We start from the raw sequence: 27,787 nt of genomic DNA on the forward strand, positions 1-27,787 counted from the left end.
GCAGTTTTTCGCCAGGTTTAACTTCAAAATAAAGTACCACTCCCATACCAAAAACCAGAGGGCGGATGCCCTATCCAGACAACCCCAATACAAAGACGAAAAGGCTGACACCCCCCTCCAACACATCATCCCACTGGAAAAACTCACGTTAGGAGCCTGTCAGCCATCCTGGGAAGAAGAGCTCAAGAGGGCCCAGCAGGGGGATCCAGACATACAACATTACATCCAGGAAATGGAGCAGAACACTGACTCAGAAGTAAGTTTCCACTGGAGGGATGGGTTGTTGTGGTTTAAAACTGCCAGATACGTGCCGAAAGGGGACTTCAGACTCAGAGTATTACATCAGTGTCATGACAATGTCACAGCTGGGCACTTCGGCATTTTTAAAACCATTCAAAATGTAGCTAAGGATTTTTGGTGGCCCCAAATGCGCAGAGATGTTGAGAACTATGTAAAATCCTGTGCCATGTGCTTAAGGGCGAAGGCAAGCACAGGAAGGCCTGCAGGGCTGTTGGAACCTTTAGTCACTCCAAAGGGGCCGTGGCAGGACCTCTCCATAGATTTTATAACCGATCTACCAAGGTCACAAGGAATGACTGCTATTTTGGTGATCGTGGATTCATTGACTAAAATGGCCCACTTCCTCCCTTGCTCTGGGGCCTTGGATGCCAAGGAGACGGCAAAGGTGTTCATAAAAGAGATTTACAGATTGCATGGGTTGCCAGACAGCCTCGTCTCAGATCGAGGCACCCAGTTCACAGCTAAGTTCTGGAAGGCGGTTTGGAAGCAGTTGAAAACGGAGCTAAGGCTCTCCTCCTCTAACCACCCCCAGACTGATGGGCAAACGGAGAAACTTAACGCAGTTTTGGAGAGGTACCTGCGTTGTTACATATCTTACCAGCAAACTGACTGGATTTCCTATTTACATGTTGCAGAATTCACCTACAATAATTCCACGCACACCAGCACTGGGCAAACACCCTTCGTTGCTAATTATGGATTTCATCCCAAAGCTTTTCCCAGCCGCTCAGGCGGCGGGCCGGTACACGCGGCCGAGGAATTTCTCCAGGAATTACAAGCAGCCCAGCAAGTGTTAAAACAACAATTAGACGAAGCCAAAAGGGAATACAAAAGAGTTGCTGATCAACGTCGGTGTGAGGGGGCCCCCCTCAAGGTGGGCGATCAAGTATGGCTGTCAACCCGCTTTCTTAACATGCCGGGTAAGTGCAGGAAGTTGCAGGATAGGAGAGTGGGACCCTTCAAGATCCAGGCTCAAATAAACCCAGTGGCTTTTCGTTTAAAGTTGCCAGAGACTTTTAAAATGCACCCAGTATTGCATCGTTCCTTGCTAACGAAGACCGCCCCCCCAGTGAGTTGAGGCTGATAGAATCTCCAGGGGCACCGATGTTGGTGGGGGGGGGGCAAACAGAGTTTGAAGTGGAGCAGATCCTGGACTCCAGGAGAAGGAGAAATCAGCTGCAGTATTTAATTCATTGGAAGAATTATGGGCCAGCCAACAGATCCTGGGAAAAAGCAGAAGACGTTCACGCCCCCATTTTAGTGAGCGACTTTCACGAGAAATTCCCTCATCGCCCCAAACCAACAGGGTGGGAGGGAGCACAGCATGGAGAAGGGGATGATGTCAGGATGTATGGTTGGGGTTCTGATGTTTCTGAGAATGAGCTCGGAGAGGGGGGCAGCTGGGCTGAGGCGTCTGAAGGGGAGGGGAGGCTTCCCAGATAGAGGGGGAAATCTTGAACAGACAACAGACTCGTTTCCCACGCACACCCCCCCTAGGAATGTGCTGCAGTTACAGACAGAGAGGGAGGAGGAGGACCAAGGCCGTTCGGCTGCAGAGAAGGGTAGAGAGAAATCGCCTGAAGTGTTGGGCCAACCCCCCCCACTTCCTACCATCCTTTCTGAATCAGAAGGGGAGGAGGCAGCTGCCCCTCCATCGCCCCGCACCCGAAGACAGTTAAAAAGGCGCCAAAGAAAAGAGGAGGGAAGGGGCGTAGATGTGGGCAGTTTGAGGCGGAGTGAGAGAATCCGGGCGCGAAAGCCCCCTTGATAAGGGACGGGGAATGTTTGAAACTCTGTTCTATCAACTCTCTTCCATGTCGCGGGTTTTGGTTCATGTTAAGAGTTCATGAGGCGGAGAAGCCTATGTCTGGAAATTACCCTAATAAAAACTGATTTGCTTTCAACAAGTGATTCTGTTCTTGGGTCCCTACCCGGGCATGACATTTCCAGAAGAGATCTAAATTTTCTTTCAGAAATCCCATTCTGCTCTGGAGTATGACTGACAGTCCTCCTGTGCAAAATGCCTTGTTCCTCCAGAAAATTTTGTGTTTGGTGCTATATAAACTCACCAACGTTGTCCGTCTGTATCGCTTTTGGCCTCCTTTCAAATTTTGTGCTCACCATCAAAATGTATTTCTTCAGCATCTCATGTGTTTGACTCTTGTCCTTCAATAAGTAAGTCACACAGTACCTTGAAAAATCATCCACAAAAATTAGAACATATCTATTCTTTCCAAGTGAGGGTACATTAAATGGTCCGCAGAGGTCACTGTGTATGAGATCTAGCACCTTGGTGCTTCTCTTTTCAGTCCTTGGTGGAAATGAGGGCCTAACACCCTTTTCCTCAATGTAATTTACACACCTGCTTGTTTTATCATGGCACTCTTGGTTTACCTTGATATCTGTTGCAAGGTTCTCCTTTTGTAGTTGTAGGATCGCCTTTGGATCGCGATGTCCCAGTCGCCTGTGCCAGAGTTCTAGGCTGGTCTCATCCTTGTCTGCCATGGCTGCATTTGCTTGTTCAGCTGAAAGACTTAGTTCATAAACACCGTCATTTTCATAAGCCAGTGCAAACAAAGTATCATCTTTGGTTACTGTACACTTTCCATCCTGGAAATGTATTGCATATCCTTTCTTATCTAAAGCAGAAATGCTTAGCATATTGCAATTCAGGAACAAATAAAACATGATCTGCTACATTTTCTGTGGTTTCATTAGGTAGCTTGCACTTTAGAGCAACAGTTCCAGATCCATTGATATTCATATATTGACCATTGGCAGTCTGAATTCTTCCTTTAGTATCACTATTTATTTCATCAAATAAATCTTCATTATAACAACTATAGTTTGTACATCCACTGTCTAAATCCAATTGTTTTATTTTTGCTTATAATTATTTGCCACAAGACCTTTATGCAGTAAGAGGAAGTTGCTTTCTTTGGATTCCTCTCTCTGAGGTCCCTGCTTATGCTTAGGTAAACCATGCTGATGCCTTCTTTGTTCTCTTTGTTTGAAACTTGGAGAGTTCCCATTGGCTGAGGAGCCCTTGCGTGAGTCACAGTGCCTAGCCAGGTGACCACGCCTCCCACAAGAAAAACAGCATTGTGATTGGTTCTGGGAGGGGCTTTTCCTCAATACAGGAAAGAGCCTTTTCTGCACCCAGAGTAATTTTAATCCTGCTTTTCCATTGTTCAAAGTTAACAGCAGTTAGCTCTGGCAGTCTGGCAAAACCTCTATTGTTATGTAAATACATTCTTTCTTCCTGGTCTGAGAAGAGCTTTGGTTCGCTAATACAACTCAGCAGCCAAAAAGTCTCTTTAAAACTAGTGCCTGGAAACAGGGCAAAGGGGGAAACAAAAATACACCAAAAATACTCAAACTAAAACCCAAAAAATCTGGTTTAATTCTCAATTTATTTCTGGGCTAACCATAACCATAACATAATGGAGAATATGCAAAAACTACCAGACAAAGGAAGAGAAGCCAGGTAACATGCAAGTTTGCTTATTCTAACTGGTAGCCAGTGCAGTGCTCTCAGGACCATGATGCCTGGTCCCTTCAGGTTGCCCCACTTACCATCCTTGCAACCACATTCACTATCTGTGGCCCCTGAACCATCTTCAAAGGCAGCCCCACATAAATCACATTACAGTAGTCCAGGAAGGAAAGTCATCTAAGCATGGACAATTGAGGCTAGGCTCTCCCAATCCAGGAATGGCTATAGCTGAGATTAAGCACTCCTAGCCACAGAACCACTTGAGACTCCAGTGACAAGTTGGAATCCTCAAGGACTCCCAGATGCAACCCCTTCCAGAACAGGTCATACACCTAATTCCTGGACCCAAGAACCACCCAGCCAGCCACCCATACCTCTGTATTATCAGCCTCAATTTATTGGCCCTCATCCAGCCCATCACTGCTTCCAGACACCAGGACAACACTTTCACAGCCTGTCCTGATTACAGTGGAATTGAGAGATAAGTCTGTGTGTCATCAGCATACGGATGACTCTGTGCTCCAAATCCCTGCAAGGGAAGAGGACCATCACCGCCCAGGGAGGGAGAGCCATCTGCCTGCTTTGCTGCTGCTGCTTGGTCAACATCTCTGCTCTCTCCTTCTTGGGCTTCTGCTCTGCACGTGGGCACCTTGCAGGACCAGGCCCCAGGTGGCGTTATACGTGGGAAGAAGAATGGTCTTAGAGCTGGCGTTTGGGTGCACAGAATACGGGACTGTGTCTTCTGTGTGGGTTTGAAGTGGATGAATGGGTGTTATATGAGTGTATGTTGTGAATGTGTATTTTTATGTATATGAGTTTTTTGTATTTATAGTTTATCATGTGCCTCGGGAAGAGATTTTATCATCAAGAGGGGAGACCTGAGGGGGCCCCAATTGCCGTAGTGACGGGTAGAGGGAGGTATGGTGATATGAGAGGGACGTGCCAGGTAAGGAGAATGCGGCCCAGACATGTAGTGGCTGTGCCGCGTTCTGGTCCTTCTCATACCCGGAGGGTTGTTGGTTGTCCTATCAGCCAACTCTCAGATCTCCAGTTGCTGCTTTTTAATGCCAGATCAGTACATAATAAAACCTCCCTCGTCCATGATTTGATTGTGGACGAGGTGGCCGATCTGGCATGTATAACCGAGACCTGGGTGGGCGAACAGGGAGGAGTTAGTCTCTCCCAGCTCTGCCCACCGGGGTATCTGGTTCAGCATCATGGTAGATCTGAGGGTCGGGGAGGTGGGGTTGCTGTGGTCTATAAGAGTTCCATCTCACTCACCAAGCACCATGTCCATGCAATCACTGGTCTGGAGTGTTTGCACCTTGTGCTGGGCCAGAGGGACAGACTGGGAATCCTTTTGGTGTACCGCCCACCTTGCTACCCAATGGCTTCCCTAACTGAGCTGACGGAAGTGGTCTCGGAGGTGCTGTTGAGATCCCCCAGACTATTAGTACTGGGAGATCTCAACATTCATGCTGAGGCTACTTTGTCTGGGGCAGCTCAGGACTTCATGGCCGCCATGACAACCATGGGGCTGTCTCAATATGTTAGTGGCCCAACACATACATCGGGGCATACTCTTGACCTGGTCTTTGCTACTGGACATGGGGATAGTGATCTGGATGTGGGGAGTTTTACATCTCTCCCGTTGTCATGGACAGATCATTGCTTGCTGAAGTTTAGACTTTCAGTAGCCTTTTCCCTCTGCAAGGGTGGGGGACCTATTAAATTGGTCCGCCCCTGGAGACTAATGAATTCTGAAGGTTTTCAAAAGGCTCTGGGGGGTTTTCCGGCTGATAAGACTGGCACTCCTGTCGAAGCCCTGGTCGATCTGTGGAATACAGAGATGACCTGGGCTGTTGACACGATCGCTCCTGCGCGCCCTCTCCTATGTAGAGCTCATACAGCTCCTTGGTATACTCTGGAGCTGAGAGCGATGAAACAAGACAGGAGGCGGCTTGAGCGGAGATGGAGACGAACTCCCAACGAATACAATTATGAGCTGGTTCGTGCTTCTACTAAGCTCTATGTAGGAGCGGTGAGGGCGGCAAAAAAACAACATTTCGCCGCCACTATTCAGTCATCTCTCTCACGCCCACGGGAGCTTTTTAAAGTGGTTCGTGGCCTACTTCATCCAGGCCTACAAGATACGGCAGATACATTGGTAGCTCAATGTAATAAATTTGCTGAACACTTCCAGCATAAGATCTCATGCATTCACCGGGACTTAGACTCCTATTTAATAGCAGTTAATCCTACTGAGGTGTCCAGAGCACAGTCTTGTCATGTTTTGTTGGATGAGTTTCAGTTGGTTCAGTTCGAGGATGTGGACAAGGTCCTTGGACAGGGTCGTGCGACCACTTCGGTACTGGATCCTTGCCCCTCTTGGCTAATTAAAACTAGCAAGGAAGGAACAGTTGGCTGGGCCAAGGAAGTGATTAATGCCTCTTTACGAGAGGGAGTGGTCCCTGGCTGTCTGAAAGAGGCGGCAGTGAGACCACTCCTGAAAAATCCTTCCTTGGACCCAGAGGATGTCAGCAGCTACAGACCAGTAGCCAATGTTCCGTTCCTGGGCAAGATCCTGGAACGTGTGGTTGCTGACCAGCTCCAGGCGCTATTGGATGAAACCGATTATCTAGATCCATTTCAATCGGGGTTCAGGCCTGGTTTTGGCACTGAGACTGCCTTGGTCGCCCTGTTTGATGACCTATGTCGGGAGAGAGACAGAGGGAGTGTAACTCTGTTGATTCTCCTTGACCTCTCAGCGGCTTTTGATACCATCGACCATGGTATCCTTCTGGAGAGGCTTGCGGAATTGGGAGTTGGAGGCACTGCTTGGCAGTGGTTCCGCTCCTACTTAGTGGGTCGTCTCCAGAAGATAGTGCTTGGGGAACATTGCTCGACACCGTGGGTTCTCCAATGTGGGGTCCCGCAGGGTTTGGTTCTGTCTCCCATGCTTTTTAACATTTATATGAAGCTGCTGGGGGCGGTCATCAGGAGTTTTGGAGTGTGTTGTCATCAGTATGCTGATGACACGCAGCTCTACTTCTCCTTTACATCTTCTTCAGGTGAGGCAGTCGACGTGCTGAGCCGTTGCCTGGCTGCGACAATGGACTGGATGAGAACTAACAAACTGAGACTCAATCCTGACAAGACTGAGATGCTGTTGGTGGATGGTTTCTCTGATCGGATGGTGGATATATACCCTGTCCTGGATGGGGTTACACTCCCCCTAAAGGAACAGGTGCGTAGTCTGGGAGTCATCTTAGACTCTTCCCTCACACTTGAGGCTCATGTAGCCTCGGTGGCCCGGAATGCGTTCTACCAACTTCGGTTGGTAGCCCAGCTACGTCCCTATCTGAGTAAGGAGGACCTCTCATCAGTGGTACATGCTATGGTAACCTCGCGTCTGGACTACAGCAATGCGCTTTACGTAGGGCTACCTTTGAAGACGATTCGGAAGCTACAGCTAGTGCAAAATGCAACGGCCAGACTGCTAACAAGAACTAAGCGGTCTGAGCATATAACACCTGTGCTAGCCCGTTTGCACTGGCTTCCAATATGCTTCCGGGCCAGATTCAAAGTGTTGGTACTTACCTATAAAGCCTTATATAGCGCAGGACCACGATATCTGTCGGAACGCCTCTCCCGATATGAACCGGCCCGTACACTACGGTCTTCTACGAAGGCCCTCCTCCGGGTTCCGACTCATAGGGAAGCCCGGAAAGTGGTGACAAGATCTAGGGCCTTCTCAGTGGTGGCCCCCGAACTATGGAATGGTCTGCCCGAGAAGGTGCGCCTGGCGCCGACACTATCATCTTTTCGGCACCAGGTTAAAACCTTTCTCTTCTCTGAGGCATTTTAATTCCTGTTAATTGTAAATTATTATATTTTGATTTTAGACTGTACAGTTTTGTGTACAGTTTTGTGTTATTTTTTTTGTATTTTAATGTTCACCGCCCAGAGAGCTGTTGCTAGTCGGGCGGTATATAAGCTTAATTAAAAATAAATAAAATAAAAATGACTCCTTCCAATGGTTTCATATAGGTCAGAGGTCCATAAACTGTGGTCCGTGGACCATCCATGGTCCACAAGCTTCATTGAGGAGGTTCATGGCACGTCTTCATGAAATACTGATATTGGTTTTTAATTGTATTTTATTGTTTATTTTATTGTATTACAATTTTAATTCTATGAAATGCAAATTGTAATACAATAAAATACAATATAAGAAATAAAAGCAGCAATAAAAATACACTAAAAATATCAGAATGTTTAGCACAGTGCATTACAATTACTACAATCAGGTGGAAAATCATTAAGTGGTCCACCAAGACTATCAGTAATTGTTGGCATCAATTCACTGAAGATGCAATAGAGGGCAAGAGATATGATCTCTTTGCTTGCTGCCACTGCCATTCATGTTCCTTCCTGTCCAGGAAAATCCAATCACTAGCCTGAATGGGCAAGATCAGTCCAGGGCCTGAGGATACTCTAGCAATGCATGGGGCAGCAGCACACCAACACAAAGGCTTACAGTTAGTTGTGCAAAACAGTCAGTTTTGGTTTCTCTCTTTTTCTCATTTTTCCAGTCTTAAGTTCAGTTCAACACATTTCTGCATCAGTCTGCAATTTTTTTAAAAACCATCAGCATTTTAATGTGCATTTCTCCCTATGTATACTTTTTGCAAGCAATTTTCCCTATTTTTAAGGCATTTATGCATGTTGTTTTTACTAATGTATGCATTTTTATGCACACTCCCCCCATACATTTTGTCACATTTTTTGGTTTGAGACCTGTTATTGAAAAATTAAAGTGTGAAGTTTGCATTTGGAACCCATATTTTGGAAAGTGTGAATTAGTTAGATGTGGATAAAAAATGCAAACATAATTTGATTTATCCCCCATCCCTATTCCCAAGTCAAGCTCCAGTAGCTCCTGACAGCTGTCTTCTTAGGAGGCTTTTATTGAGTGCCTCCACCATCTCAAATGAGGTGGCACCCACAGAGAAATCCCTTTCAGTTGTGGTGCCTCAATTATGACAATCTCGCCTGGTATCTATCTTGGTGTATTTGTGGCTCCAAGTGAAGACTTTTTAAATTTTTCCTTAAGTTTATACTGTTTGAGGAATTTGAGCAATTATACTGTTTGAGGAATCTGGATTTGCCGTCCTTTTTACTCTGCTGATTCTCATTGCCGTTTTATGGTGGTTTATTGCATTGTTTATGATTTCTATGCTTTTATTGTAACCACCCTGGTAATTTATTGAACAGAAGGGCTATATATAAAACAAATAAATAAATGAAAGCACTTTGAGGAGTGAGATTTTAAACTGGAGGAGAACTGGAGAGAAAACAGCTGGGCAGACTTTTCCCATGTACCTTTCTTCCACTCAGAAGACAGCCTACTCAGGCTGCTTTAGGGTAAAAACAACAACAGAGGAAAGACTCTCAGGACACTTCTCTGTGCAACATATGTTGAGCCACTGCCTGTGTACATAATGCTCAATACTTTTAATTCTGATCTCAGTATCTGTTTAAAGCTGTCTTTGGAGGGAGTTAGGTGATGTCTGAGGCCCTCTCATATTTGCCAAGGGCACTTGCATAGTTTCTAGGTAAGCTGCTTTGCCTATTTCTAAACTTCCTTCTTTCCTTCATTGCAGCAATACTGATATTCACACGGTAGCCTCCCCTCTGAAACTTTATCTCCGAGAGCTTCCAGAACCTGTCATTCCTTTTGCCAGATACAAAGATTTCCTCTCCTGTGGGCAACTGCTCTCCAAGGACAAAGGAGAGGTTGGTGAACTCTATAGACCTTCACTGCACATGTAACAATGTCATGAAAAAACCTTTCTGCAAAGTTTAGTCACATTAGGAGTAAGTGGTTGGGTGATAACTTCTGAACAAAATAATGTATTGTTATTACATTTCTTACCCACCCTTCACCATGATGTCCCAGAGCAGGTTACAGCATTGTACAAATACAATATTAAAACAAATTACAGTAAGTTACAGCGAATTACAGTTAAAACAAATTACAGTCAAGAGAATAGGTGGGCCCTAAAATATATATCTCAAGTTTCAAAGGCCAGGATAAGGAGGTATGTCTTCACCATACAATGAAAACTACATAATGAAAGTGCTAGATTCACCTCTGTGGGGAGAAAACTCCGTAGCTTAGGGGCTGCCACAGAGAATGTCGTCCTCACCTGGACCACCCCCCCAAACTGCTGAAGGTGGTGGAACTACCCAGAGGGCTCTCTTTTCTGATCTTAACACCCAAGAGGGACTGTAGGGAAGTAGGAACATTTTCAGATATTTGGGGCCTGAGTTGTTTAGGGCCTTAAACACTACTGTGAGCACCTTGAATAAGGCCTGGAAATGAACTGACATTCAGTGCAGCTGTTTTTAAAACAAGGGGTTATGTGAGTGCTAAATGGAATGTTAATGTTTGCATCATTTTATAATTCACTTTGGATCACTTTTTTAAAAAATGACTAATAAATGCAAATACTACTACTACTAATAATGCCCAGCCAGTAAACTTGCTGCTGCATTTTAGACCAGTTGAAGTTTCAAGGATAGCCAACTGTAGAGTACATTACAAGCATGCAATATGGAAGTTACCAGAGCATGGAATACCATGGTCAAGTCATCTCTATCCAAAAGGGGCTATAGCTGAGAAGCTAGCCACCTGAGTGACAATGCTGGATCCAAGAATACCCTCAAGCTACAGACCTCCTTCTTCCAGGGGAATAAACCCCATCCAGAGTAGGCCATCTCCGTACCTTCTGGACTTGAGAACTTGGAACATGGAAAAATGAAAATAGACTGCCTTCAAGTCAATCCCGAACTATGGTGACCCTATGAATAGGGTTTTCATGGTAAGCGGTATTCAGAGGTGGTTTACCATTGCCTTCCTCTGAGGCTGAGAGGCAGTGACTGGCCCCAGGTCACCCAGTGAACTTCATGGCTGTGTGGGGATTCGAACCCTGGTCTCCCAGGTCATAGTCCAACACTCTAACCACTACACCACACTGGTTCTCATGGAACATGTAACACCTCTGTCTATTCAGGATTCAGTTTCAATTTATTGATCCACATCCACCTCATCACTGCCTCCAAGCACCAGCACTGCTTCTCCCGATTCAGATAGAACTAGAGTTGGGTGTTATCCACATACTGGTGACACCTCACTCCAGATCTTTTGATGAAGTTCCCAGTGGTTTCAGACAGATGTTAAATAGCATGGAGAACAAGATGGAACCCGGTAGGATGCCACAGGACAAATTCAATGGCACTGAACAGTGCCCCCCCATAACTACTTTCTGGAAATGTCTCTGGAAGAAGCAGAACCACTGAAGTACAGGGCCCCCAAACTCTTTGAGCTGCTCCAGTACCACTGTCGTCAGTGGTACTGAAAGCTACCAAGAGGTCAAGGAGAATGAGGATGGTATTTCCCCACCTCTCGTCTCTCTCCTGTTAAATGTCAGAAGCCAGGGCAAGCAAGGTGGTTTCAGTGCCATGACTGGAACTGAAGCTGGAGTGAAATTGATCCATATTTAGTATGTATGATGATGTGTTAAACACTAACTAATCTTGCTTTTGCCATTTTCATGCAACAAGATGTGGTCATTATTTGTAAACAAAATATGTTGTCCTCTGGCTTATATATGCAAAGTTAATGTAGTCCTGCAAAGGACCACTGTGATGCCCTCCCCTGGTTCTCCCTGTCAGGTTCCCACCTGCTTGTGGCTACTGCCTTTCACTAGGCACCACCAGGGATACCAGACTCAATCCTGACAAGACTGAGATGCTGTTGGTGAGGGGTTTCTCTGATCAGATGGTGGATATATACCCTGTCCTGGATGGGGTTACACTCCCCCTAAAGGAGAGGGTTCGTAGCTTGGGAGTTCTTTTAGATCCTTCCTTGTCACTAGAGGATCAAGTAGCCTCAGTGGCACGGAATGCGTTCTACCATCTTCGGTTGGTAGCCCAGCTATGTCCCTATCTGAGCAGAGAGGACCTTACATCAGTGGTACATGCTCTGGTAACCTCGCGACTGGACTACTGCAATGCGCTCTACGTAGGGCTGCCTTTGAAGACAGTTCGGAAGCTTCAGCTAGTGCAAAATGCGGCTGCCAGACTGATAACAAGAACTAAGTGGTCCGAACGCATGACACCTGTTCTGGCCCGCTTGCACTGGCTTCCAATTTGCTTCTGGGCTAAATTGAAAGTGCTGGTTTTGACCTATAAAGCCTTATACGGTGCGGGACCACAATACCTGTTGGAACGCCTCTCCCAATATGAACCTGCCCGTACACTGTGCTCTTCATCGAAGGCCCTCCTCCGAGCTCCGTCCCACAGGGAGGTTCGGAGGGTGGTTACAAGAACTAGGGCCTTTTCGGTGGTGGCCCCCAAACTGTGGAACAGTCTCCCCGATGAGGTACGCCTGGCGCCGATGCTGCTGTCTTTTCGGCGCCAGGTTAAAACCTTCCTCTTTTCCAGGGCTTTTAATCTAACTTAATTTTGTTTTAAATTGTATTGTAATTGTTTTTAGATCTCCCATTCTCTGTAGTTTGTGGTTCATTTTATTGGATTTTATTGTATTTTGTATTAATCTGTTGTTCACCACCCAGAGAGCTATGCTAGTCGGGCGGTATATAAATTTAATAAATAATAATAATAATAATAATAATACCACCAGTCCGGACCGTCCTTTATATGGTTTCTCACTCCGCTCTAGCACAGATCTCACTAGATCCCCCTGCTAGGCAGCACCACCAGTCACGTCCTATAACCAATACTCCCAGAGACTTTGCCTGAGTCTCTCTCTAGCTGGTTACTTTTGTGACTGCGTGCTTATGCTGTTCCCAACCCCCTTGTATCTTTATAGATAACGCATACAACTCTGGGTTGCTCTGGATACTTGAATTGTTATTATTCCTCCCTTCATTGCTGCCACAATTAGATACAGTTTCTGTTCAGCCTTGGTAATTACCTTGCCCTCCCTTCTGGTATGTATATCCCCCAGCCAAGGATCAGGCCTTTGGTAAACCAAATAAATATTTATTAAATATCAGAAATAACAAGATTAGTTTTAGAATGTTTCACAAGCGTATGGTTTCATCTATTCCTGTTTTGTACTTGACTTATTATTAATCAGAACTCCAACTCCCTCTTTCTCCACACTCCTGACCTCCACCCTCAAACACCTCTTTCTCCACATTCCCAACATCCACCCCATTCAACTGTCATTCTTCCATTTATACTCCCAGCCATTCAAACGCTCAGCCAATCATCCAGCGTTCTACTGCTCATGTACTCCCCCCTCCTCTTTCACTCCACTTACCATATGTCTTCTATATAAACAGCACTTACCATATTTACACTATAAGCAGGAACATCACAACCACTACTACTCCAGTGTTTAGTCTATTGCTGCCTCATTAAATCAGAAGGTTGAAGATGGCACTACTGTTGGTTGAATTCAATCACAAATGGTCTTTATTATTTTAATTTACACAAGATTAACTGGGATCCCGTCCATGTTGTGAGTGCCTCTCAAGTGCTATACTCATGCTCAGCTTAGGCTTTCACTATGTGTAGTGAAGCCTAATTATACTGAGATCTAGTGAGATCAGCTGAACAGTCCCTGCCCTGCTGTACCATATGACTGCTAAGTAAAAGAACCTCACTAGCCCTGTGGGAGCCCCTTCTGTATTAAGACAAGAAAATAACTTCTCAGAAGGGGAACTTTGCTTCCCCTCCACTTTTTCTCCCACTTTCCATAGCAAGTGGTCATCTTTATACCATAGCTTGCAAGTGTCCATCATGGAAGGCCTTTTTTGTTATGGCACCCACCTTATGGAAACACCTCCCCCCAGACAAGCCCTGGCAATGATATGTTTTCATTTTCTGAATGATAGGCGGTATATAAATGGTTTTATATAAATACATGACTAGGTACTGTATTAGGTACTAGTACTAGTTACTGTAAACTGCCCAGAGAGCTTCGGCTATGGGGCGGTATATAAATAAATAAATAAGATAGATAGATAGATAGGCAGATAGGCAGATAGGCAGATAGGCAGATAGGCAGATAGGCAGATAGGCAGATAGGCAGATAGATAGATTAGATAAATAGGCCTTCTTGGAAGATCACATCCTGACTTAGGCACTAGCTCCCCAATTCTCATTGCTTCAAAAACAAGGGTGTAATTGTCCAGGGTCTCGGACCCCTAAGTCCTCATACTTTTTTGGGAGCAGGGTCCCTCTTTCTCCATGATCTTACGAGCCAATCAGCACAAAAGGGGAGCGTGTTAGCCATGGAGATGAGTCTTCTAACATGCTTGCTTGTCCTTTCCTGATTGGAACCAATCAAAGTGAAAGGAAATGAGTCAGCTGCTGAGAAGACACTTCTCAATGGGTAACACTCTCCCCTTTCATGCTTATTGGCTCCTATTGGCTCTCCTGTTATTGTGGGAGAAGGATCTCATTCTCAACCCAGCAGCAAAAAAAGGAGGGGGTGGGTCTGTGACTAACATGAAGGGACCCTGCACTTCTGAATTTGCCACTGTGCTACTGTTCAAACACGGCTAGAAGGAATGCTGTCTAAAAAAAAGTCATTTCCTTGATCAGGTGTAAAGCAGACACAGAGCAGCAGGAGATATTGTTAACCTCTTATTCCTCTTCTTCTTTCCTGTCCCTCAAGTGCCCAGTGATGCAGAAGTCCACACACAGATCTGCAAAGCCTTGGTATGCCAATGGTTTTAGATCACATGCTTGACACTCTAATAAAATTAGAGGGCACAGTCAAGGGGAGGTGGTACCCATGACTAGCGCTGAAAGCTCCAAAAATCCTGGAGGCTTCTGGTGTAGGTAGTACACAGGGATAGGGGAAGCAACAAACCCTGTCCACTTATCTGCCAAAGTTCCAGGGTAGGGATATGACATGTTGTCAGTTTCCATCCCAATGTATGTTCATTAAAGAAAGGGCTTTCTCCCATTATGTCGTTCTTGCATTCCATATAACATTTTGTTGCTCTTGCATTCTGTATAATAAACCAGTTTAGTTTGTGTTTCTTCCAATGACAGCTCTTTGCATAATTAGTAATCAGCATCTTTCTTTCATATTGGCTCTAGAAGCAGATGCACTTGCCCTTCATTCCCTCAGTGGCTCTACTGGGTAGGATGGGGGAGTTGCCATCTGCCTGATGTTCAGCTAGGGACAAGGAGCAAATTTATTTTACTTTTGAAAAAAAATACTATTACAATACAAGCCTATGTCTACAAAGAAGTAAGTGCCATTGAATTCAATAGCACTTACTCCCAGGTGAGTAAGTAAGATAGCTAGGCTTTACTTCTAGATCTTCTGTAAGACCAGTTCTTTTTTACTTCATTAAATTTATATCCTCCCAAAGGAACCAAGGATGGCAACCCCATATGCGCTATGAAATTACTCTTAATAGCATAGGCTAGAATTTTATCCATGTCTACTCAGAGGTAAGTCCCACCAAATTCAGTGGGGCTTTCTTCCAGAGTTAGGGTTCCAGGGTTAGGATTGCAGCCTGCCTTAGTTCTGTGTCTCAAAGGGGCTTACATAAATGCTTCTTTAAATTAACATGGCAAGCTTCAATCTGTCAGATTAATCTATGAAAGCTTTGATTGACTCATGGAGTTTAATCAGCAGGGCTGCAAATTAAGAGCACCTTTAAAAAAAACACTATTTGCCCCCTCCCAGCATGTTACTGTAATAGGGAATAAGCAGTTCTTATTATTATTATTATTTATTAAATTTATATACCGCCCGACTAGCAATAGCTCTCTGGGCGGTGAACATAAAATAGCATAAAAATACAATGAATAACAAAATAATACTAAAATACAATCAACAATCCAATACAATAAACATTTTTAAAAGTAAATCAGTGTAACTTAAAATGCTTCAGAGAATAGGAAGGTTTTGACCTGGCGCCGGAAGGAGAGCAGAGTCGGCGCCAGGCGTACTTCCTTGGGGAGACTGTTCCATAGTTCGGGGGCCACCACTGAGAAGGCCCTAGATCTTGTCATCACCCTCCGGGCCTCCCTGTGAGTTGGAACCCGGAGGAGGGCCTTCGTAGCATGGCATTTCTTTCTTTACAAGCAGCAGCAGCTTTTGTGAGTTACAGTACCAGATGCTTCAAATATCTTTCAATATTTCTAGCTGCTAGTGCATCTGAATCTATGTGATCAGATTGGTTTTAGCCCTTTGCCTTTTATGTGCCCCTGATCAACCTTGTAGGGTTGTGTGTGTGTGCCGGCATTAGATGTATATGTGGGGGTGGGGAAGAAAGCCATATGGGATCTTTTGCCTTATGCACACCTCCGACCTTGCAGGGTTGTGGTATGAGTCAGCATTTAATATATGTAGGGAGGGGAGAAAACCTTATGTGATCCTTTAACTTGTGCTGCATGCCCCAACCTATCTTGCAGAGTTGTGGTGTGTGAGCCATCATTAGACATGTGGGGGGGGGGAGAGGAAACCATATGAGATCCTTTGCCTTGTGCACACCTGTGGTGAGTGAGCCAGCATTAGATGCATGGGGGGAGAAAGCCTTATGGGATCCTTTGTCTTGTGCACACCCTGCTCTATGTTGTAGGGTTGTGGTATGTGAGCCAGTGTTAGATGGGGGGGACTGTGATGCCCTTCCCTGGCTCTCCCTGTCAGGTTCCTACCTGCTCGTGGTTACTGCCTATCACTAGGCACCACCAGGGACTCCACCAGTCCGGACTGTCCTTTTTCATGGTTTCTCTCCCCGCTCTAGCACAGATCTCAACAGATCCCCCTGCTAGGCAGCACCACCAGTCACGTCCTATAACCAGTATTCCCAGAGACTCTGCCTGAGTCTCTCTATCAGGTTACCTCTGTGACTGCGTGCTTAAGCTGTCCCACTCCCTTAATATTAATGCAGATAATCCTGGTTTGCTCTGAATACTTGTGGTGTTATTCTTCCCTTCCCCGCTGCCACCATTTGTCACTCTTCAGCCTTGGTATTTACCTTACCCTCCCTTCTGGTCTGTGAAACCCCAGCCAAGGATCAGGCCTTTGGTAAACCAAATACAGTATTTATTAAATAAACAAAGATAACAAGATTTCTTCATAAAGGCACTGAAGCATATGGTTACATCTTTCCTGAGGTACTGGTCTTAGTATTAATCCGAACTCCACACTCTCTCCTCTCCCAAAACCCCACCAAAACAACCCTCTAACCACCTAACATCCACCCTCTCAAACAACCCACTAGCGTCCACCCTCTCAAATAACCCACTAGCGTCCACTTAACATCCACCCTCTCAAACAACCCACTAGCGTCCACTTAACATCCACCCTCTCAAACAACCCACTAGCGTCCACCCAGATTTAACTGTCATCCTTCCATTTATACTCTCAGCCATTCTAAACACTCAGCCAATCATCCAGCATTCTATTGCCCATTCACTCCCCCCTCCTCTTTCATTCCACTTACCATGTATCTCCTATCCAAACAGCACTTACCATATTTACACTAATACAGGAACATCACAGGGACGACCATATGGGATCCTTTACTTTGTGTGTGCACCTGATCTACCTTTGTTGTTTTTGCTGCCTTATAACCAATAAGGCTCTAGATCCCCTCTATCAGTATTCAATCCACTTGAAAGTTATTCTACCCAATAAACCCTGTGACATGAAAACCAGCTGCAAAAATTATTGCTTTCATTCCTTGGTATTTGCAATCGTAAACTTATCTACTCAGGTGTAAGACTCAGTGAATTCAGTGGGGCTTACTTCCAGGTTAGAGGCTAGGATTGCATCCTCTGCACATTTCCTCTGCAGTAAGTCCCAGTGTGTTTAATGTGGCTTACTCCCTTACTCTCTTTAGGAGAAGAGGCTGCAATCCAAGCAGAAAAGTGACACAAATGGAGCAAGATCCTGCAATTTGGGGACATAGCATCTCCTTCCTCAGCAGCAGCATTCAGTGTCTGCCTTACAAATGTTAAAGGCACAAGAATCCAGCTGGGAATCCTACAGATGCCACATCACATTCCCAGCCTTCCCATATGCTTAATTTCTTAATGTAAAGGAGTATTTTAAAGACCCTGATAACACCACCATAGACTACTTCAGTTTGGAATCAAAACTCAGTCTTAACTATGAGATTTACTGGGTAATGGGTACTGCATGAAGTTTCACTGGGTTAAACTGAGTTTACAACCAAGTAAATGTGCAGCAGAGAGTCAAAAGATAACAAAAGGCACAATTCACAACCATCATGACAGGGGATTAGAGAAATTGTAAATTATCAATACCTCGGCACAGTCGTTAACCAAAATGGAGACAATAGACAAGAAATCAGAAGAAGGCTAGGACTGGGGAGGGCAGCTATGAGAGAACTAGAAAAGTCCACAGAATGCAAAGGTAAGTAGCCATGTAAAACATATTAATTATGTTTAATTTGAGGGGGGAAATTCCGGTATCAACAAATGCTTCTTAGATTCACATTAAATAAATTTGGTCCTGATAACAAACAAATATGTGAATAGTAGGAATGTCTACACCTGTTTCAGTTTCTGTCAGAATTATTGGACATCCCTATCTAGTGCAGGGGCAAGCCATGTGACCATTGGCAAATGTATGTATAGAGAATTTCTCTTCTGGGATGTGTTCTTGGATAGTATGGGATATTTAGTGCCTTGTCACATCCAAACACACTAGGCCCCAGATTACACCAGATTCCACCTGCTGCTGTGTCCACTGTTCAGCAAACCACAGCACCCTCCAAAGTAGCCTAGCCTTGAACTTCCACTGTTCTGTCATCCCTCCCCTGTCTACTTCAAAGGAGAGGCATGCTTTCTGCATGAATCACCTCTTTCCCAGGTATGGTTGTCAGGCTCAGGGCCTGAGACTAATCCTGTATCTTTAGGAGAAGAGAGAGTCAGCCAAGTGCAGATGTTCTTGCAACACTGTAATGGGAAAAACCACAAAGTGGAATTCTGCCTCCTCCCTCCACAACTTTTAAAGATACAAAAGATCTCTTGGTTGCCAGGCCGGGTCTCCAAGAGGTCTTCTGTATCTTTAAAAGTTGTGCAGGGGGAAGGGAGAATTCCACCTTGTGTTTTTTCCCATTACAGGGTTGCAAGAACACCTGCACTTGGCTGACTTTCTCTTCTCCTAAAGATACAGGATCAGGCCCTGAACCTGGGAACCCTATTCCAAGGATTAACCACATGAAAGGCCCTCCAAGGCTCCTTGACCAGCTGGATGTCTGGCACTGCCCAGTAGGCCCCATACCTCTCTTATGACATTCTGTGGCATAATTCATTCTTATAGAGCCCTAATAAGCCTCTACTTTCTCCAGTGGCATATTAGCATATTATTAGAACATTAGGCTCAGATAGGGCATTAACAGGGCAATTGCTGGATTCCACACATCTCCAGACAATATGACATTATATCCACCTGTTTCACATGCTCCAATAGGCTGTCCAGCTGTGAGGGAGTTTTCTTGTGGATGTTAGTTGAATCTAACCCTGCTCTGAATAATAAGGCCTGTCAAAAAGGCAAACCCAATCTGTTTCCTTTTGTGCAAATTATATAGTGTTTCATTTAGTTTGTTCAGTAAACTTTTCTCTCTGAATTCCATCTGCCTTATTCAGGTGCCTCTGCTAACAGTGTCTGTCCTCTTTCCTGCTGCTGACAACATATTCCACCATTGCTCAAAATGTTTAATGCCCCATCTAAGGTTGGATTAAGTGCCACCCTCATTCTTTTTTTTTAGTTTAATTTTTTATTTTCAAATAATAATATTTCCCCTCCCCGCTCCCTGAAGATCCCATTTCATTCTATGAGAGAGCTATTACAGTGTTTAAGTCAAACATAAGAGTTCATGAAGCCAACCGCAGGTTGGGTACTTGGCAAAGAATTTCCCACAGCTTGAAAAGTTACTTTTTTGAACTAATATGGGAAGTTAAGACAATTACTAGAGAATTTACTAATTTTTACAGCGAACTATATAAAGATAAAGATCCTCCGTGGTGCAGAGTTGTAAGTGGCGATAACGCAGCCAAAAGCTCTGCTCATGGCCAGAGTTCGATTCCAATGGAAGGAGGAAGTGGAATCTCCTGTGAAAGGGGTCAACATCCACTCAGCCTTCCATCCATCCATGGTTGGTAAAATGAGTACCTGGCATATGTAAAGAAAGGCTGGGGAAGGAACTGGCAATCCCACCCCATATATACAGTCTGCCTAGTAAATGTCGCAAGACGTCACCCTAAGAGTCGGAAAATGACTTGCACTACAAGTGCAGGATCACCTTTACCTTTTTTATATAAGGATAGAGGCAGCTCAATTAGCACAATCCAGGACTATTTATCAAATGTGCAATTGGCAGCTCTAATGGGAGGAGAGAGCTGCACTGATAGCCCCTATTCAGTCTGAAGAAATTGATGAAATCATAAGCAGCTTAAAGACTAATAAATCTCCAGGCCCAGATGGGTACACCAGTGAGTTTTATAAACATATAAGGAGCTTCTCACTCCACGGTTGGTTGGTTTATTTAATGGAATATTAGCTGATGACACCTTTCTGGAAACCTGGAGATATTCCAATATAGTGGTTTTACCAAAACCTTTTAAAAATCCTCTATGCGTGGAATCATACAGACCTATTTCATTACTGAACTCTGATTATAACATTTTATTTAATTAACCAAATGAATTATCACAGAATTAATCGATCCTGAACAATCAGGCTTCATTCCAATGAAACAAATTGCTGACCTTATTAGACGCATTTTAAATTTGATTAAACATTGTAAAGATGATAAATCACCCCCTGCTTTTTATCTCTAGACATTTTTAAAGCTTTTGACTATGTAAATTTGACTTTTTAAAAAGAAACTGCACATAGAATGAATTTTGACCACACAATGTTATCAATCATAGACAAAATATATAATACTTCATTTGTGTCTGTCAGAGTAAATGAAATTGATTCAAATTTAATTTCTATTTGTAGGGGTACAAAACAAGGGTGTCCCCTCACTCACTCCTGTTTTTAATAGGCATAGAACTCCTGGTGCAACATCTCAGGAGCAACAATGCCATCTCTGGGATCTCCATAAGTAATAATAATAATAATAAAATTTTATTTTTAGGCCACCTATCTGGCCGAATGAACAGCCACTCTAGGCGGCATACATAATTAAAATTAAGATACAACATATAATACAGTTTTAACATATAATACCGTTATAATCCACCAACCTACATCTATACACTGTAAGCTAAAACTATCTTGGAGTCCTGTATGCCCGCTGAAACAACCAAGCTTTTAGTCCTTGGTGAAAACTTACCAGGGAGGGGGCATGGCGAAGATCATATGGTAGAGAATTCCAGAGGGTGGGGGCCACAACTGAAAATGCCCTCTCTCTGGTCCGCACCAGCCTAGCTGTCTTAACTGGTGGGACCGAGAGAAGGTCTTGTGAGGCAGATCTCGTCAGGCGGCATATTTGGTGATGCTGGAGGCGCTCCTTTAGATAAACTGGACCGACACCATATAGGGCTTTAAAGGTTAACACCAACACCTTGAATTGGGCTCGGTACACAACTGGTAGCCAGTGCAGGTCTTCTAGCACTGGGGTGATATGATCCCGGCGGCGGCTGTTCTTAATCAACCGTGCCACCGCATTCTGTACCAGTTGTAATTTCCGGACCGTCTTCAAGGGTAGCCCCACGTAGAGCACATTACAGTTGTCTAAGCGAGAGGAGACCAGGGCGTGCACCACCCGTGGGAGCAGATGGACAGGAAGGTAGGGTCGCAGCCTCTGTATCAGATGTAATTGATACCAAGCTGCCCGGCTCACTGCTGACACCTGAGCCTCCATGGACAGCTGGGAGTCAAGAATGACCCCGAGGCTGCGAACCTGGTCATTCAGGGGCAATCTAACCCCATTCAGCACCAGGTCAATATCTCCTACCCTTCTCTTGTCTCCCACAAGCAGTACCTCGGTCTTGTCGGGGTTCAGTTTCAGCCTGTTTCCTCCCATCCATTCACTTACAGACTCCAGGCACTTGCAGATAGTATCCACAGCCAACTCCGGTGAGAACTTGAATGAGAGATAGAGCTGAGTGTCATCCGCGTATTGGTGACACTGCAACCCAAATCTCCTGATGATGGCCCCCAGCGGCTTTACATAGATGTTAAACAGCATGGGAGAGAGGATAGAACCCTGTGGCAAACCACAATTAAGAGGCCAAGGGTCTGAAACCTCCTCTCCCAATGCCACCCTCTGGTGCCTGTCAGAGAGATAGGAACAGAACCACCGTAAAACAGTGCCCCCAATTCCCATTCCCTCCAGGCGATCCAAGAGGTGACTGTGATGTTCCTGTATTAGTGTAAATATGGTAAGTGCTGTTTGGATAGGAGATACATGGTAAGTGGAATGAAAGAGGAGGGGGGAGTGAATGGGCAGTAGAATGCTGGATGATTGGCTGAGTGTTTAAAATAGCTGAGAGTATAAATGGAAGGATGACAGTTAAATCTGGGTGGATGGTGAACGTGAGTGGACGTTAGGTGGACGCTAGTGGGTTGTTTGAGAGGGTGGATGGTGGACATTAGTGGGTTGTTTGAGAGGGTGGACGTAAAGAGAGTGTGGAGTTCGGATTAATACTAAGACCAGTACCTCAGGAATAGATGTAACCATATGCTTAAGTGCCTTTATGAAGAAATCTTGTTAACTTTGTTTATTTAATAAATACTGTATTTGGTTTACCAAAGGCCTGATCCTTGGCTGGGGTTTCACAGACCAGAAGGGAGGGTAAGGTAAATACCAAGGCTGAAGAGTGACAAATGGTGGCAGCGGGGAAGGGAAGAATAACACCACAAGTATTCAGAGCAAACCAGGATTATCTGCATTAATATTAAGGGAGTGGGACAGCTTAAGCACGCAGTCACAGAGGTAACCTGATAGAGAGACTCAGGCAGAGTCTCTGGGAATACTGGTTATAGGACGTGACTGGTGGTGCTGCCTAGCAGGGGGATCTGTTGAGATCTGTGCTAGAGCGGGGAGAGAAGCCATAAAAAGGACAGTCCGGACTGATGGAGTCCCTGGTGGTGCCTAGTGACAGGCAGTAACCACGAGCAGGTAGGAACCTGACAGGGAGAGCCAGGGAAGGGCGTCACATGTAATGGCAGTAGCAGTGGGATACGAACAAAGGAGAACACGTCACAGGTGTTGACTGTAGCGGTGGTACGAATACTAGAGAATCCCTAACAGTGGTGTGGCAAACAGAAATAGCAAAAAAAAAAAAGATTACTTGTGAGAGTGACTGCGAGTGTGTGGCAAAGAGTGTGTGAACTCCAACGAAATGGCTGAATACATAAAGATGAAAAGAGAGGAGCTGGTGGAGAAGTGCATAACATTCAATTTACCTCACGAGGGTAAAGGGGTAGATGAATTGAGGGTAGCACTTATAGGATTTGCAACTGTCCAGCAAAAACAACCTTTCAGGGAACAGACCCCAGAAGGATACTCAAGCAATCCCGCTTATATAGAGTATTTGAGAGAAAAGTTAAGATGAGAGGCTGAGGAAAAAGATAAACAGCAAGAGTTAGAAACTGAGAAGTTGAGGAGGGAGGCTGAGGAAAAAGATAAACAGCGAGAGTTAGAAACTGAGAAGTTGAGGATGGAGGCTGAGGAGAAAGACAAACAGAGGGAGTTGGAAATTGAGAGAATGAGAATGGGGTTTGAGGAGAGGGAGAAGCAACGAGTATTGGATGCTGAATTATAGGTAGAAAAGTTAAAGTTTGAAAGGGAGAAGTTTCATTCTGATGAAACAAGAAAAGACAGAAATGAAACAAAGATAAAGGTTACACCAAAAGACTTTGCAGTGTTTGAGCCTGGACAAGATCCACAGGTTTACCTCAGCACTTTTGAAAAGGCAGCTCAATTCTGGGGGCTACGAGAGGATAAATATATGCAATATTTATCAAACCTGATCAAAGGGGAATTGGCTGAGGTATACCAATATTTCCCCTCAGACAAGCCCGTCACATATGCTGAGTTTAAAGAGGCAGTATACAAAAGATTCAGACTGGGACCTGACTATTTTAGAAAGTTATTCCGAAACTGTCAGATCCAAGCAGGGAGGTCTTTTGTTGAACTGGGAGCAAAGTTGGTGGATATATTTGGAAAGTGGATGAGTAGTGCCAAAGCTCAGTCAGTGGAAGAGGTGAAAAGCCTCATGATACTGGATCAATTATACCATCAGTTACCACCAGAAATAAGGCTCCTTGTCAAAGACTGTTCCCCTACATCTGTTCAAGAGGCTGCAGAGATGGCGGATCACTTTGCCTCCAATAGAACTGGCTGGGTGGGGAAAACATCAAGAGAGTTTAAACCCAGACCATATAATGGTGGCAGAAAGGATGTGGTACCACAGCGAGTGAGTCCTCCAGTAAAATCTGAAGGGCACAGGACACCCCAGAGTGGATCTGTGTACCCTAAAACAGAGGAGAAATTATGCTACAAATGTGGTAGACCGGGGCACCTACGTTTTCAATGTGAGGTTGCCAACCCCATTAGTAATCCTGCTCAGGCAAGGGCAGTAAAAATAGAACCAAAAGATCTAACCATGAAAAAGGTTCAGTTCTGCCAGATAAACTGGACAGAAGTAACAGACCTTGATTCAAGTCTGAGAGAGGAAGTGAGTGTACAAGGGGCAAATTATTGGGCATTGCTTGATACTGGTGCTGCTCAGACGTTACTGAGGCCAGATTTAATAAAATCTGAGGAAATATTACCTCAGGAAATGGTGACTATTCAAGGAGTGATGGGTAGACCAGAAAGCTTGCCTATGGCCCTAGTGAAAATGGAGTGGAGAGGCCGAGAGGGCAAATATAAAGTCGGTATTAATGCCCAACAACAAGAACCAGTGATACTGGGAAGAGATGTTATGGGGGCACAAGGGAAAATATATGTGGTGACCAGACAGCAACTTGGCAAAGAAACAGAAGCCATGTTAACACAGGCTGAAGGAAACAGGGTGGAATCTGTTTGCGAGCCTCAGGTCCCCATAGCAACCCTTGGCAGGCCTGCTGAAGGAGACAAACTGTATCAAATGGTCTCTGGAGAAGAGACAGAGCATTTCAGAGAAGAACTGAATAAGGATACCAGTTTGAAGCAAATACAGGAGCAAGCCCTGACCCAACAGATTCCTTTCACTGACAAACTGAGGAATCAAATTGTGTGTGAGAATGGGATTTTATATAGACTGTGGATGCCTGCTGAGAGAAAGGATGAATGTGAACCAGTGAAGCAATTGATAGTACCTAGCAAATACAGAACCAGATTGCTAGAGGTAGCCCACGATGTCCCATGTGCAGGACACCTGGGAATAAAAAAGACCAAGAGGAGATTGGCTGCACACTGTTATTGGCCAAACATCTCCAAAGATGTAAAACAACATTGTCTATCTTGTGGTATATGCCAAAAGGTGGGAAAAAGTGGAGTAAAGACTAAGGCACCCTTAAAGCCCCTTCCTATAATTGGACAACCCTTTTATAGAGTGGGAATAGATTTGGTGGGCCCTTTTTCCAAACCCACAATGCATGGCAAGAAATATCTATTGGTGGTGGTGGATTTTGCCACCAGGTACCCAGACGCAGAAGCACTAAGATCTGGATGATTGGCTGAGTGTTTAGAATGCCCTGTAGTGGCAGAGGCTTTATTAAAAATCTTTATGAGGCTGGGTTTCCCTCATGAAGTGCTGACGGATCAAGGCAGTGTATTCATGGGAGAAGTGATGCAATGTATGTGGAAATGTTGTGGTCTAAAACATCTAAAGACCACTACTTACCATCCCGCCACTAATGGGCTAACTGAGAGATTTAATGGAGTTTTGAAGGACATGATCAGAAGCTATGTTCAAGATCACCCACAAGACTGGGATGAACGTTTGGGATGCTTCTTATTTGCATACAGAGAAGTCCCTCAGGAGTCAACAGGCTTCTCACCCTTTGAACTGATGTTCACTAGAAAAGTGAGGGGACCTTTGGAACTGTTAAAAAATTCATGGGAAGGAACCCTGGGAGAGTACAAAACATCTGTAGTAGATTTTGTGTTGGAATTCCACAATAAATTAACATCAATGATGGAATTAGTGAAAGAGAATTTGAGTCAAGCACAGGAGAAGCAAAGTTACTGGTATGACAGAACAGCCAGGGAACGTGTGTATGATGTGGGAGATATGGTTATGGCATTCATACCCAGGAAACATGACAAATTACAGGCTAACTAGGAAGGACCATATACCATAAGGGAAAGGCTTGACACAGTGACGTATGTAATCACCACAGACCAATTAAACAAGAGCAAGGTGGAGGCAATACAAGCGTGGCCTATCCCCTTAACCAAAAAGCAAGTTAGGGCATTTCTAGGTGTGGCTGGTTTTTATAGGAAGTTTGTGAAAAAGTTTGGGGAAATAGCAACCCCCTTGCATGAATTGACAAAGAAAAAGTGTTCTGAGCGTGTGGTATGGACGGATGAATGTCAGAAGGCTTTTGATCTGCTGAAGCAAGCCTTGTGCCAAGGACCCATATTAATAGCACCAGACTATGAGCAACCATTCATCGTGGCTACAGATGCGTCAGACCTCGCGCTGGGAGTTGTCTTGCTGCAGGAGAGAGAAGGCACCAGACATCCAGTGGCGTATCTGAGTCGCAAGCTGACGCCGAGGGAGAAAAACTATTCGTCGGTTCAAAAGGAGTGCCTAGCGGTCGTGTGGGGACTGAATAAGTTGCGCCCATACGTGTGGGGACGAAGATTCACGGTAACAATGGATCATCGGGCCTTGTTATGGTTACAGACTATGAAAAACCATAATACTATGCTGTAGAGATGGTCCTGGGCCCTACAAGACTATCAAGTGGACTTCCAGTTCATCAAAGGCAAGGACAATGTATTGCCCAATGGACTGTCAAGGCAGGTGGCTGGGACTGCAGTGACGTGACCAGACGGAGAGAAAAAAAAGACATTTTCCCCAGAGAGACTTGTTTTATTTGTTAACGCGGCGTATGAATCCTGGAACAGGAATAATACTCTGCCGTTATTTTAAGGGGGGGGAAATGTGATGTTCCTGTATTAGTGTAAATATGGTAAGTGCTGTTTGGATAGGAGATACATGGTAAGTGGAATGAAAGAGGAGGGGGGAGTGAATTGGCAGTAGAATGCTGGATGATTGGCTGAGTGTTTAGAATGGCTGAGAGTATAAATGGAAGGATGACCGTTAAATCTGGGTGGACGCTAGTGGGTTGTTTGAGACGGTGGACGTTAGGTGGAGATTAGTGGGTTGTTTGAGAGGGTGGACGTGAAGAGAGTGTGGAGTTCGGATTAATACTAAGACCAGTACCTCAGGAATAGATGTATGAAGAAACCTTTATGAAGAAATCTTGTTAACTTTGTTTATTTAATAAATACTGTATTTGGTTTACCAAAAGCCTGATCCTTGGCTAGGGTTTCACAGACCAGAAGGGAGGGTAAGGTAAATACCAAGGCTGAAGAGTGACAAATGGTGGCAGCGGGGAAGGGAAGAATAACACCACAAGTATTCAGAGCAAACCAGGATTATCTGCATTAATATTAAGGGAGTGGGACAGCTTAAGCACGCAGTCACAGAGGTAACCTGATAGAGAGACTCAGGCAGAGTCTCTGGAAATACTGATTATAGGACGTGACTGGTGGTGCTGCCTAGCAGGGGGATCTGTTGAGATCTGTGCTAGAGCGGGGAGAGAAACCATAAAAAAGGACAGTCCGGACTGGTGGAGTCCCTGGTGGTGCCTAGTGACAGGCAGTAACCACGAGCAGGTAGGAACCTGACAGGGAGAGCCAGGGAAGGGCGTCACAGTGACACTAAGCCTTTACACCAATGACATGGCATTGGTGATTACAAATTTGGTAAAAGCAG

At 44.8% G+C, this 27,787-nt stretch overlaps 1 protein-coding gene across 4 annotated transcripts in view; it reads left to right on the top strand.

The window, feature by feature from the left end:
• ARHGAP22 (Rho GTPase activating protein 22) overlaps nt 1-27,787 on the top strand; it is a 63,434-nt gene that overhangs the window by 20,534 nt on the left and 15,113 nt on the right. For 2 of the 4 annotated variants that reach the window (XR_009763733.1, XR_009763732.1), the window contains exons 3-4: nt 9,463-9,595; nt 17,707-18,242. Coding sequence is in view for 2 of the 4 variants with exons in the window: in XM_061634291.1 (XP_061490275.1) it covers nt 9,463-9,595 (133 nt within the window). In the remaining 2 variants the exon portion in view is untranslated. The remainder of the gene's footprint in view (nt 1-9,462; nt 9,596-17,706; nt 18,243-27,787) is intronic. The other 2 variants (XM_061634291.1, XM_061634292.1) reach the window with 1 other exon arrangement.

Source organism: Rhineura floridana, chromosome 7, assembly GCF_030035675.1.
Source record: "Rhineura floridana isolate rRhiFlo1 chromosome 7, rRhiFlo1.hap2, whole genome shotgun sequence".
In the NCBI taxonomy this organism is placed as follows: domain Eukaryota; kingdom Metazoa; phylum Chordata; class Lepidosauria; order Squamata; family Rhineuridae; genus Rhineura; species Rhineura floridana.